Below are 13,195 nucleotides of genomic sequence, written 5' to 3' on the forward strand. Positions count from 1 at the left end.
TCCTCATTTCTTATCTTTTTGTTGGTGTATTTTTTTTTCTTCTCTTAGTTCTTTTGATGTGCTATGTTAGTGCTTTGTGTGGGAACACGTTAGGACACTTAATCGAGCATTTAATTGGCTTTGTAGCCCCGTGACTCTGTGCAGGCTGGGGACTGCAGAGAAGTTGCTGTTTTCCAGCCGTGGCAGAGGATCCTGGACTTTCTCTTTTGGTGCCCATCCATCTCCCAGCAAACGCTGTTTCTCATCACGAGCACAGCAGCACTGTGCAGCCATATCCTGCAGTCTTCAGCACCTGCAGAGACCCCTGGCACCAGAGAATGAGGGGGAGAACTGCTGGCCTGCGGGTGCACCAGTGTTGGCCTCCTCCTCCCGCTCTGTGAGCCCACAGCAGGGATGTGCACCTCCTGCCAAGGCTGCGGTGCTCTGTTGCTGTGCCAGCTGCCCGTGTGTGCTGCAGGGAGCTGCTGCCCTGCCTGCGGCCTCGCCTCTCCTCGCAGGAGTTGCTCTTATCCCAAATCCTCCTGAATCTGGGAGGGCTGAAGGCTGCCTCACGGGTAATTTGTCAGATGTGTGGGTCAAGCACTGGCTGGAAACGTTTAATTAAATGTATTTTTTGTTGCCATTTGCCACTGAGTTGAAAGGGAAACATTTCCCATGTGATTTCTGGAGGTAGGAAGCCCCAGCAGGAGCCAGGTGCAGGTGCTGGCTGGCAAAGCCCCGAATGCTGAAAGCTGCTTTGTGATTTATCCACACCGCTTTTCTGCTCTCTCAGAGGAAGCCCTCAGGTGTGCAGAGAGCTGTGTGCCAGATCTTTGCAGATGCTGGAGCCCCTCCGGCGCTCGTGGCCTCTTTCCCTTCTCCCAGGCCCTGTCACACCTGGATCTAGGCTCCTGGCACCAGTGGGGTTCGGCTTTCCCTTTGTTCAGAGTCATAAAATCTCGTTTTGTATATGAGGCTGTAGGGAAGTAATCACAAGCTGAGGAGGGGCTGGCAGGGAGGCATGTTTGTTAACAGAAATGATTGCCCTTAGGAGCGGAGGCATTCATGTAGGAGCTTACACTTGATCCTGCAGCAATTGCACTTTTTCATGGTTGATCTTTATTGAGTATCTCTGCCTGTGAGCAGCCTGGAAGGATTCTCAAGCTGCCAGACCGGTGTCCCCAGTGCAAAACGTGTGTGCTACAGCATGTCAATGCACAGGGTATGGAATGTGTATTAGTGCTGCCAACACTGCTGCGGGTAACCCTGGGCAGGCACCAGGATCTGGACAAGGGACATGCCATGAAGCAGCAGCTTGCAGAGAGCAGTGCTGTGGGCAGACTGCCTTCTATTGTGTGGGCTTTGGCCGTGGCAGCAGTGTTGGAGAAGGACATCCACAAGTACTCATTGCTTCCTGCTTTGCCAAGAGTTGGTAACTGTGGTGCTGACGCGAGATGCATGCAGGATGCGCAGTGAGCAGTTGGAGGTAGGGTTGCAGTTTCTGATGCAATCCCTGCAAAACGCACACGCTCATCCCATGCAAATGCTGAGCTGCAGGAGACACTGGGGCTGAGAATCCCTGAAATCTCCCAATCTCTTGCTTAAAATTCCCGGAGAGGTCATGTGCTGCAGGCAAAGTCCCCATGGGTGTAGGAGCGGGATGGGGTGGGCTGGAAGCATGCAGTGCGCTCAGCTGCTGCTGCTCTCCTGTCGAAGGGCACATGTGTGCTCCAGAAACTCCAGGGAGCCTCCTGAGCAGCAGGAGGGAACAGCAGGCTCCTTTTCAAATGCACCCACCGAATGTGTGCGGCTGGGAGGAGCTGGCTGTGGGGAGGCACAGTGCAGCGGTGCAGTTTGCTCCTGAGGGTGCTCTTGCTGCTAAAAGCTCTTCAGGTGCTTCTGGAAGCGATTCACCCAGAAAGCAAATAGTTTCAGCTAATTAAGAACCTGTTTCCAAAGCCCCTGATGACACTTTGCAACTTAAACAGTTTTCCATGTGCTTGGAACAGAAGCAGCTTTAAGGGAGCAGCTGCTGCCGTTTCCCATTGGTGCTGTGCAGCTGTGATAAGCGCTGCGTTCCCACTCCTCTGTGTGTCCGGGTGGGATCTGGGGACCCCAGTGGATGCAGGGGGATGGTGGGCAGCCCTGGGGCTGGCCCAAGGGAAGGGCCTCAGCAGAGCCAGCCACCTCCTGGCCAGGCCTGGGAACCTCCTCAGGGCTCTGCCTCCACTTGGCGAGGATTCTTCGGGTCCCTCTGTTTGTGCCTTGCTGTGAGGCAGTGCTGAGCCAACGGCAGCTGTTCCTGCGATGCGGTATTTGGAAACCAGGCCATGCTTCTCCTACATCTTTGCTCTCCGTGCCTGGAGTTCCCACCCCAACCCTCAGCACTCCCCCTGGCAGTGCCACAAAAGCGCTCCAAACCCCCTCAGCTGAGCTGGGATCTCGCTGCAAAAGCATTCTCTCCTCTCCTGCTTTGCTCTGCTCTCTTCCCACCGCCATCTGCTCTGCCTGCTAAAATAAGGCCGCGCTGCGGACGCGCTGTGCCATGCTCAGGAACCCCACGCGGCCCATGGGGCTGCATGCAGCTCAGCACAGGGGAACGGCATGCCGGACCCCCTTGGCCATTTATACCGCGGTGTGGGGCCAGCTGCTGCCCTCAGGGCTGTGGGTGTCCTGGTGGAGGTGGCCACCAAGGCACCCAGGGGAGAGAGCAGCGGTTGCTCCATTCCTGCTGTTCCTCCTTCCCAAAGCCCAGTCTGTTGCAGCTGCTTTACTCTGTGGCTTTTGTGGTCATTTGGGGTTTACTTGGTTGCTTGTTTCCTTTTTTTTTTTTGTGCTGCGATATTTTTAAGGGTACACGTGGAGCACAGAGCACCTGATTCCTGGTGCTGCTGAAGCAGAAGGGCGGATTGCAGCAGGCTGTGGTTGGCTTGGAGCAAGCCTTCTCACTGCAGACCTGGTTTGGGGATGAAGAGCTATTGGGGTGCAGAGACGGGAGCAGGGCTGTGGTCGTGAGACACAGTGGGGATAGGTGAGCAGGCAGCAACACGCTGCACGGCAGGGCTCAGTGGTGTGAAATTCCCATCTTTATGTAATTTCCTGACTCGCTGGAAACTGTTAAGCATGACCAGCAGTCATCTGTTTGCTGAGAGCAAATAGTGCGTCAGGAACAGGCGAGCGAAGCAGAGCCAGGCAGCAGTGCTTTAACGCACGTGGGCTTGCTGCAGGCTGGAGGCAAGGGCACGTGCAGCACAGAGCAGCAAGTTCCTGGAGCACCGAAGCAAACTGGGTGCCTCACCTCAAGGGCTCACATGGCTCCGTTCTCCCTTGGCTGCAGGGAACAGAACTCTGTGTCTGCAGAGAAGGGGAAGGAAGAGCTTCCCAGATGCTCATTAAACTGAGCAAATGGCCACGTGGTTGAAGAAATGCTAGCAACCATTTTATGTGGATTACAGCATTTCATTCTGGTTTGGTTTCTCGGCTTCGTTTTGCTGTATCTTTTTGTTTTCTTTCGTCTTGGCTGAGATAACAGCCCTGGCTTTGGGCACCTGCCATCAGCTGGGCTTCCTTGCGCCCATCAGCATTGTGGTGCCTTGTGTTGCTGAAGCTGTTTTGTCTAAAACAGCAGCTGGTAATCAGTCATTGCTGGTGGACCTGCTGGAGCCACAGCACGGGTGTGCCAGAGCTCTCGACCAGGGCAAAACCAGGGGCCACAAACACCAGCATCAGAGGATGCTTCAGTGTAGCTCCCAGCCTAATTTCTAGGTGTGAGAAGAAATAAGCTACTTTTTAATAAGTTACGTTAAAGCAAATTCTTTACATAAGTTTGTTTTGAAGATGATGAAAAATACGTTGAACCCACCAAGATGCAGACACCCTCTGTAGGTATTCTCTGGGGTCCCACGTGTGCCCCTATGGCCTAGGTGTAGGGAGTTTTATTCACTGGGGAATCCCAGTGGTGGGAGCATGCAAGGCACAAGTACAGAGAGGTGCTGATGTGTGTAACTTGGAGGCTGTAGCAGCTAATCCATCTTTACTTTAGAAGTCTGCATTTCTAGAACACTTCCAAGCCTTTTGGTGTAATAGATTATTGACCTGTAAAAAAGTATGAGAGATTATGAGAGTTAATTATTCAAGCTAATCACTTGATTTATTCCATAAAGGTAGTCTCTTTAATTAAAATACTTGTGCTGCTGGAATCGGGACTGGCAATCTTGAAGCTTGGAGCGGGGCATAGAGGCTTTTTTGAAGAAACAGTCGTTTAATAGGATCAAACAGAAATTAAAGCTGACAGTAATCAAGGAATAGATGTATTTCAGGGTGAAAATGCTGGCAGGGGCCAAGTAAGGATGTAGAAGTATAAGGTAATGGTAAAGAAAGGAAGGCAGAAGCTGAAGAAGGGTTGAGGGAGTTGGGCTTGTTTAGCTTGGAGAAGAGAAGGCTCCAGGGAGACCTCACTGCAGCCTTCCAGTGCTTGAAGGGAGCATAGAAACAGAAAGAGATCTGATCCTTTACATGGTGTGATAGTGAAAGGACAAGGGGGAATGGCTTTAAACTAAAAGTGGGGAGATCTAGATTAGATGTTAGGAAGGTGTTCTTTACTCAGAGAGTGGTGAGGTGCTAGAACAGGTTGTCCAGAGAGGTTGTGGGTGCCCCATCCCTGGAAGCATTCAAGGCTTGGATGGGGCCTTGGGCAGCCTCATCTTGTGTTTGGCAGTCTTGCCCATGGCACAGGTTGGAACTGGATCATGATCTTTAAGGCCCCTTCCAACCTTTCTATGATTCCATGAAATCTGTAGGAGCGGTGGGTTCCTCCTGGGATGTGTTCCTCCAATGATGTGCCAATGTCTGCATGGTGTGGGATCACAGCCCCAGAGGAAGGCAACTTCTCAGAAAATGCTGTAGTTAGTTTGAAAACTGAAAACTGTACAGAGACCACTGGGCATCAGCTTCCAGCCTGTGAAACTGATGGATTGCCAGTATGCTTCAGAGGTGTTCCATCATGGACATGAATGAGGCTCAAACCCAAAGAAACGGTTTGCAAAGGTTGGGGTCTGCAAGTGAGGATGCAGGCTTTTGTCTGGTTTGCCTGGCATGTGGGGCTCTCTGCAGCTCAGAGAAGTGCAGTCAGGCAGCTCGAATCGGCTTTTATCGGAGACATAAAATTGCTCATTGGATGACTGGGTGTTTTAGTCAACACTAGTGCCTGTGAAAAAAACAAGATTTTGATTAAATGAAGTTTTCACAAATAAACTTTGTTTTTAAGGACTTTTTATCCCCATTTCTAGTGGGAAAAAATGATTAGAATACTCTAGTTCTTTTCTGCAGTTTTACTGGATTTGTTTTTGCAGGCATCATATTGCTGCAGACTTGAAGTCTCACACAAACAGGTTCAGAGAGGTGTGGTTACTTCATCAGACACATGCATGGTAACATATGTGTGCAATAGCAGTGTGGCCGTGGAAAACATCTCTCATCAATGCTGTGCCCATGCCCTGATGGGAATTGTGAGATGGTGACCAGGGTGTGGGCTCCATGGTGCCCAACGCCGTCTCCTGGGCATTATTTCAGAATTATTGGTATGCAGACAGTGTACGAAGATCCTCCCGCTACTGTTAACCTTGGCTGAGAAATACATCCTGATAATGTGGGCTGTTAAAGATAAGGCTGCCTGGCAGGCTGATAAATCTGGTTAAGGAGTGCTACTTCGCAGAGTAAATTACAATGCACACTCAGATCAATTTGAACAAAAATGAACAATATATTACTACTCTGTTGATGGGGATGGAATAAATTCCCCCCTCTGTGCTGCTGGGTTTCAACGTCTCAACTTTTAGCTCAAGACTTACTGAGGATATGGGAGCAGTGCTGGCAGCGCTGGCATCAATGGGGTAGTACTGTGTCCTTGCTTTTGCATAGCTAACAGTGCTCATCATAGGCTGGTCCATAATGAGCTCCAGCGAGGGGCAGTAAAGGGTCACAAAAGCCGTAGGGTGGTCGCAAGTTGCACCAGTGGAGCTTTAGATGGATTTTAGGGAGGATTTCTTCATACAGAGGATGGCCAAGCATTGGAACAGGCAGTGGTGCAGTCCCTGTCACTGGCAATATTTATGAGATGTGAGCTTTGCACTAAAGGACATGGTTTGGTGGTGGGGCTTGGTAGGTCAGGCTGATCGTTTCACTTGGTGATCCTGAAGACCTTTTCCAGCCCCAAAGACTGTGATTCTGCATGTGGCAGAGCAGCATACTTCACATGTAGCTCAGTCAGCAGAAGAGCCTTGGAGCATCTCTGCATCCACCCTGCCCAGAGCAGCCAGTGTGATGTATTTCTGCCTCCCAGATGCTTTCAGCCTCATACATGTGATCATGCTTCATCCCATGCCTGTGGCACTCTACACTGGGTTTCCTTTGCCTGTATCCCATAGGACTTCATGGGCTATCTTCTATCTGTATATCAGGGATCATATTTTGGCTTTTTTTTTTTTTTGTCTTTTCTGCCCTTATCTTTTGAAGCCAGCGATTACAATGTTGTATCTGTGAGCTCCCCTGCTCCCTTAGGCTGTGCTCAGTTCCATATGCCCCTCCTCCATGGCCTTGCAGTGACAGCTCCAGCCACCCACACCAGGAAAACCTCCCCAGGAATGAACAGTGTGCATGGCATCCTTCTCAGCAGCGCCATCAGAGAGGTTATCCTACTGATGACCCATGCAGCTCCAGAAACGTCATGGTAGAGGGAAAGAGGAAAATACAAACTTGTCTTCCTTGGGACAGCCATTGCTAATCTTTGAAAAACAGACCAGACCCTCTTCTGATTTAATGCTGTTGGCTGTGTTTTATTGTGAACAGAAAATCTCCTTAATTCTTCATCCTTTTGGATTCAGTCTCTTGGAACTGAGCTGGGAGTTAATTTAGTGCTTTCTCCAAGATAAAAAGAAAAAGGAGGACATAGTAAGGCTTGGTGAAAAGAGAGGAAAAAAGCACTTTCAGCATCTAAGGCTTGCTCTCGTTGCTCATACTTTTCTTACTCTTTTGTGTCACTTTGTTTTTTCTGACTGTTCCAAAATACACCGAGCCATGCCCATGCTTTTTGTCCTCCAGTACCATGGACAGGTGCATGTGCCGGACGTTTTGTTTCTCCCACTCTGTAGAGATGCAGACCCTCTCGCATGAACCTCCACCACCCATGGCCGTGCTGACAGATGGCTTTTCTGCTTCCAGTTCCTCCTAAGAGCTCGGATGTCCCACGAGGGCTGGGACGTTCGGCTGTCCCTGTGCAGCTCTGCCTCCGCACACCGCACAGATGTTGTTTCTCCAGCAGCTGTTTGCATTGCTGGATGTGCGTGTTACCACAGCGATGTCATTGAACAGACCCTTCCCAGGGAGACGGATGCTCGCCCGCAGCCCTGGGATCCGTCCCGAGGCTCCTCGATGAGGCAAGAGCATCAAAATTATCTCAATATCTGACGAAGGTTTTTGTTGTTTTTTTTTTAAATCTAATGAACTGGAAGGAAATATGTTAAGTGGGGAGGAATGGCTATATATATTCTCCAAAAGCACCGGTTTCAAAATTTTGGACAGCTGTGTACCCGTTTTTAGCAGCCCCTTCACACAGCCCACGCAGCACCCAGAACTTGGAACCAGTCTCGTTTGGAAATACTCTCCCTTGATTGCAAAATAGTTTAAATCTTTTAACTTAGAAACACATTCTTGTGACTCAAGAAGATTTTTAGCTCAGAAAATACAGAAGGTGCTTCCTGGCACAGGAAGCTGAGCTGTCTTGGGAAGGGGGTGTGAGGTGGGTAGAGGGCAGAGAATTGAGGCAAATGTCCAGGAGTTTGGGTTGTCAGAGTGAAGAGAGCCCTGGGCTGCAGGGGCACAAGGACATGGGTCAATGCCACCTGTGCTGGCAGGCACCCGGCAGCATACAGACTGGGTTTTCAAGTCTGAAGTACTGAGTCCAGCAGCTTTTGTCCTGGGAATAAGGTGCAAATTGATGGTAGCAGTAATTACTCATTAGCACAGCATTCAGGTGCTCCTGCTCAGGTAGTTACAGCTAAAGGAGGGATGGCACTGAAAAGGGATGGAGGTGGTGCTGATGAACGACCTGATGGCCCTTGTGCACTGGGAGGGCCCTTCCCTGCTGTCCGTCCCATTGAGGCCATACTTACTGGGCTTGTCCCACCAGTGCCAGCATGCAGTAAGCCGGACTTGGCAGACTCAAGCTCATTCCTCGAAGGAAGGTGAAGGGAGAGTTGCTATTACTCATCAGCTAAAGGCTTTCAGCTGCATTAATCCCTCGCTGGCCGGTGTGGTGAGTGGCAGCGGTGAGCACGGTGGCTGCAGTCCAGTGCTGCTGGGTACAATGAGGACTGCTCAGCCCAGCTGGTCCACAGTGCCTCTGCCCACCACTGTGTGTAGCATAGGGTTAAAATGGGGAAGGAAAATCCCCACACGTGATTTTTCTCAGGGGAGGAGAAGCTGCATCAAGGTCTGATTGCAGGGAGATTACCCCGCGCCACTTTTAATCACATTATTGCTGTGCGAAGGGCGATGCTGCATCATTACAGCTGGAGCAGAGCCAGGCTGGGACTCTTGGGCCACCAACCTGGGAAGGGCTGCAGGGATGGGCACTGACATGACGATCCTGGGGAGCATCACTCCCTTGTGCATTCAAACACTCTGTTGAGCGAAGGGCTGGAATAATGTCGGTGGTTGTTGGCTGTGCTAATCTCTGAGCTGTGGTGCTACTGATGCTTGCCCGGTTCACATTAATGAAGCCAATTAGTGAAGAATAGACTCTGCCAAGGGATGTGCACGTGGTCTGGTGCTGCCAGACCCTGGAGACAGCGGTGCCCACGGCTTCATGCTGATGTGTTTGCTCTGCGTGTGGGGCACAACATGGCTGGGAAGCAGGGCACCCTGCCCCTTCCTTCAGAGAAACACTGCGAGATTGGCAATTGGGCTAAAACTTGCTCTATAGAATTGGCTTAGGTTGGAGGGAACTTCAAAGGGCATGCGGTTCCAAGCCCTTGTGGGGCTTGTGGGAGCCCTTGTGGTCAGGAAAGCAGCACTTGGAAAAAGATGAAGGAAATCCCAAATTGAATTATTTAAATAAGAGATTGTGGAGTCATCTGCTGTCCCTGAAAATGGAGTCTTTCCCACTCCAACCCTAAACAGGGGAAAGTGCTGAGCAGGGTAGTACACACACAGCCCTTGTGGGTGCTTGGACCACAGCGCCTGCTGGGCTCATCCTTTCCACTGGTTCCCACCCAAGGAAGTGCTCGTTGGCATTCATGGAGGGGCATCATGTGCAGCCCATGGAGGGAATGCTCAGAACAGCTCCAGAGAGTTCAGCTGTGCCAATGAGCTGAAACCAAGGGAAGAAGCATTAACTGGCATTCAGGCAGCACCATCCGGGGAGCAAAATGAATTACACCAGTGTTCACGTGTGAGGAGCTGGGAGAAAGATCCCTGAAATGGAGCAGGGCTTGCGGAGCTGTGCTGCAAGGCTCTTGCTGTTAATTTGGATCTTGATTCAGATAGCAGAAGTGTTTTCCATATTTCCCAGGCACCCATCTGTCACCGCAATGAGCCCTGCGCAGGGCTTGTCAGCAAATAAATGAAATATTCGTGGGAGATTCGCCGCATGTAATGCTGGGAGATGAGATCTGGCTTGTAGGATACTTATACCTTGCACCGCTTATCTGATTTTGTGCAGCCTCTGTGCTGTACTTTCATATCTATCGCTTGGAATGTGTAAAATAATGCCGAGGAGCATAAATAAGAGCAGAGATGGGAGATGAAGTGCAGGAGGGGCTGTGCCAGGGGGCAGCTGTGCTGGCACGGCTGCTGGAGCTCGCAGTGCAACAAAACCCGCTGGCGCCGGGGGACTCAGCGGTTAATTAAGTTGCCAAGCGGTGGCGTTGACCAAAATGATGCAGGAAGGCTTCTATTGTTGTTAATTACCGTTTTGTCGTTGCCCATTAGTAAATTAAAACAATTGCCTGGTAAAGCCTATTAGGGGCTGGCGAGCACAGCTCTGGCCAGCCACCAGCGGGTGCCAGCCCTGGGGGGAAATGGGCCCCTCAGCCCAAAGAGGAGCAGTGGGAGCTGCAATCACTGTCCTTTCGGTGAGGAGGGGACAGCAGAGGTGCCCCAGTGTGGCTGACACAGAGCCCACGCAGCTCCCTCCCCGTGCCGTAGCATCCCTGCTCCCCTGCTGCCGGGGACAGGCGGCTCAGTGCGGCTCTGCAATCTTCCTGGCAGGGCTATTTTTAACGGAGAGTGTTTCCTTCTCTGGTTCCCAGCGTGGCCCTGCAGAACTGAGTCGTCACAGCTGCACCAAGCTGGGGGCAGCCGAGGGGGTGAGGGGCCCCACGAGACCCCCAGTCCCTGTGGCAGGAGTCATGCTCAGCTGATCTTGGGGTCTCTTAAGCTTCATCCCACTTCATGCCTGAACTGCTTATGGGGTCCACAGTGCAGAGTGGTCACCAGTATGGGGACAGGGCAGCCAGGCTTTGTCCAGCTCAGCCCTGGTGAGCAACCTGGGGCTGCACCGCTGCCTCCCAAAGGGCCTTTCCCAACATCCACCCAAACCTCTGCTCTCACACAGCACCTGCCTCTCTGCCTGGGCAAACCCAAGCCAGCGGAGCACTGTATTCAGAGGCTGCAGCTTTGAATGTGCACTGGCTGCCATCATGGCTATCCCTGCAGTACGCTGGCCAGAGCCCAAGGCCACAGAGCCAAGGTGGGACCTGATCCTTCCTCAAGCCCACCCTCCTCCTTGACTTGCATTGCCCTAAAAGGGCCCAAGCAGCTGTGCCATCCCCATCACCTCACTGCCCCACCACACGGGGAGCTCTGCGAGGAAATTGGGAATCCTGGAAGAAAAACACAGGCCTGCACATATCCGTGAGGAAGGGATTCAATTTGTGTCACACAATTACATTTTCTTCTGCCGCCTGAAATAATTACAGAGCAGAGTGTGACAAGGAGATCTGATTCAGAGGCAACATGATGAGAGCCAGCTCCGAAATAAAAGAAGACAAATGCAATCATTAGGATACAATAGGCTGCACTTGCCCCTTAATTAGACTTTCTCTTTGATTAAGCAGTAATTAAATATTACCATGCTGAAGGGTTTCTTTTATGGCCCTCTGCAACCCTGACGTGTTCCAAAGATGCTCCTGCACAGGGCAGGCAGAGGAGCGGGGGGTGCGAGGTGGGGGAGAGGATCACCTGGGGAATGGGGAGAGAAGGCTTTGAGCAGCTGGCTGTGAGCTGAGAAAAGAGAAAAGATTTTAAATGATGAAACATCAAAAGTGAAGCAAATGTCAGGGCCTTATTCCTGGACATTCCTACGAGGGTAAAAATAGCCCTTTGAGGACTCGGAGTGGGAGAGTGCTTCTGAGCTGTGAGCAGGGCTCCTGCCTCTCCCTGCAGGCTCTCTTACAGCCCCAGCTGCACGCTGCTTTTTCCAGGTCATAAAATGAAGGCTCTTGCTGAGAGCCTCACTCAATGAGATTGTCTTGTTCTTTTCCGCACAGCGTGTACTTGCAGTAATATCTTTGGGAAGTTTTTTTTTGCGTACTCGTGTAGCCAGTACTTTCTGATAACCTAGAAAAAAGAAAGATCCTTAAGCATTATGATTATGCTGTTAGGCCTCTGTTGTAGCAAGGAAAACAAACTGCATCAAGAAGCTGTCTGGGACCCACCAGCAGGGAGGGCACTTAGGATGTGATGGTGTTGGCATTTGCCATCATGACACCATGCTTTGTCTGACCTAAACCTGGGGTCCCCCTGGGGACCCAAACCTGTCCTCTTGCATTGTCTTGGTTGAGCCTTCCCCGCTCTGAATGCATTGCTTTCAGTGTCCAGTGCACTGCTTTGATGCCCAGTGCATTTCTGTTGATGCCCAATGCATTGCTTTGATGTGTGGTTAGTGACATAGCAGCCCAGCAAGCTGCTTCTCCTCATTTCCAACGGACTTTCCATCTGCTCTTCCTCACAAAGCAGGCAGGGCTGAGCATCCCAGCCCACAGGCAGTACACCTGGAGCCAAAGGCAGGTTCAGGCTGGGCTCGTTCCCCCTCGGAGAGATGCTGAAGGTGGATGTTTTGATGTAGTCTGCAAGAGATCTAGTCTTCACCATTAAAACTCCTCCAGGATAACAGAGGTGGCATAAAAAGAGAATGATTGTTGCAATGAAGCACAATTAGGACTTCTCACCCTAAGGGAAGACGGGAGGAATGAGACATTCTGATGGTTGTCAGTGCGTAGTGAGGCATAGCCCCGTGGTGTATGGACTGCTGAGATCCATGGTCTTGCTGGGGATGAGGCCGCAGCCAGAGCAGAACCTTGCCGTCCCTGGGCTCGCCACGATGCCCATCTCTGCTGGGCACCGGAGAAAGGGAGGCCCCCGTTGGCACCGATTTCTAACACGACGTTTCCTTTCCATGTCCTGCAGAAAAACGAATGGCTGTGTCTGAACTGCCAAACCCAGAGGCTGCTGGAAGGGAGCCTGGCGGACCCTGCCCCGATGCCGCTGCCCGCGCCAAAGACACCCGCGAGCGGCTCTCCCCGGCACCAGCCACCGGCAGCCAGCCAGCGGGCACCGGCCCCCGCCGAGCCAGCAGCACCTCCTGAGCGGCAGCCTTCCCCCGCCAAGAGCCTGCGGGCTCCCGAGCAGAGCCGGGCCCCCAGCCCCGCCCCAGAGAAGAAGCCACCAGTGCCAGCAGAGGAGAAGCCACTGCCCAAAGCTGCCCCGGAGCCATCTGTCCCAGCGCCCAAGGGGAAGAGCATCAGCCCCAAACCAGAGGGGGAGAGCAGGGAGGGACGCACAGCCCCTGAAGCGCAGAAGGTGAAGGAGCTGGAGGTGAGTGCTGCCCTTGTCCCCCATGGTCACTGTGTTCCAGGTCACAGCGAGGCATTTTGTCACTCCTGCTGGTCTCCTGAAGCGGTGCTTAGCAGACAAAGCACAGTGGTTCCCAAGGGGCCAAACCACTCAGGACCTTCTTGTGTGTAATGCAATAGCTCAGGTAGTCTTTGTCCCATTGGTTTTAAAGGGCAGTTGGAGCTGTCATTAAACCCAAAGCCAGTTTCAAAACATTTCCAGCTTGCACTGCAGAAATGGGTATTCTTGAGATCATTCCACTGTTTTTTTCCTTTTTAATTCAGTGCTCTCTGGGAAGGAGCCCAGCAGCACTGGGATGGCTGTG

At 51.8% G+C, this 13,195-nt stretch overlaps 1 protein-coding gene across 1 annotated transcript in view; it reads left to right on the forward strand.

Moving 5' to 3' along the window:
- The window catches only part of BSN (bassoon presynaptic cytomatrix protein), a gene marked incomplete at its 5' end in the record, with an annotated part of 46,782 nt that overhangs the window by 21,559 nt on the left and 12,028 nt on the right, over positions 1–13,195 (forward strand). Inside the window, one exon of the mRNA XM_065749702.1 lies at positions 12,445–12,852. Within this exon, the coding sequence (XP_065605774.1) occupies positions 12,445–12,852 (408 nt within the window). The remainder of the gene's footprint in view (positions 1–12,444; positions 12,853–13,195) is intronic.

The sequence above is a fragment of the Cyrtonyx montezumae genome, unplaced genomic scaffold, assembly GCF_038088225.1.
Source record: "Cyrtonyx montezumae isolate F1298 unplaced genomic scaffold, pur_monq_1.0 scaffold_6, whole genome shotgun sequence".
NCBI classification, from domain to species: Eukaryota; Metazoa; Chordata; class Aves; order Galliformes; family Odontophoridae; genus Cyrtonyx; species Cyrtonyx montezumae.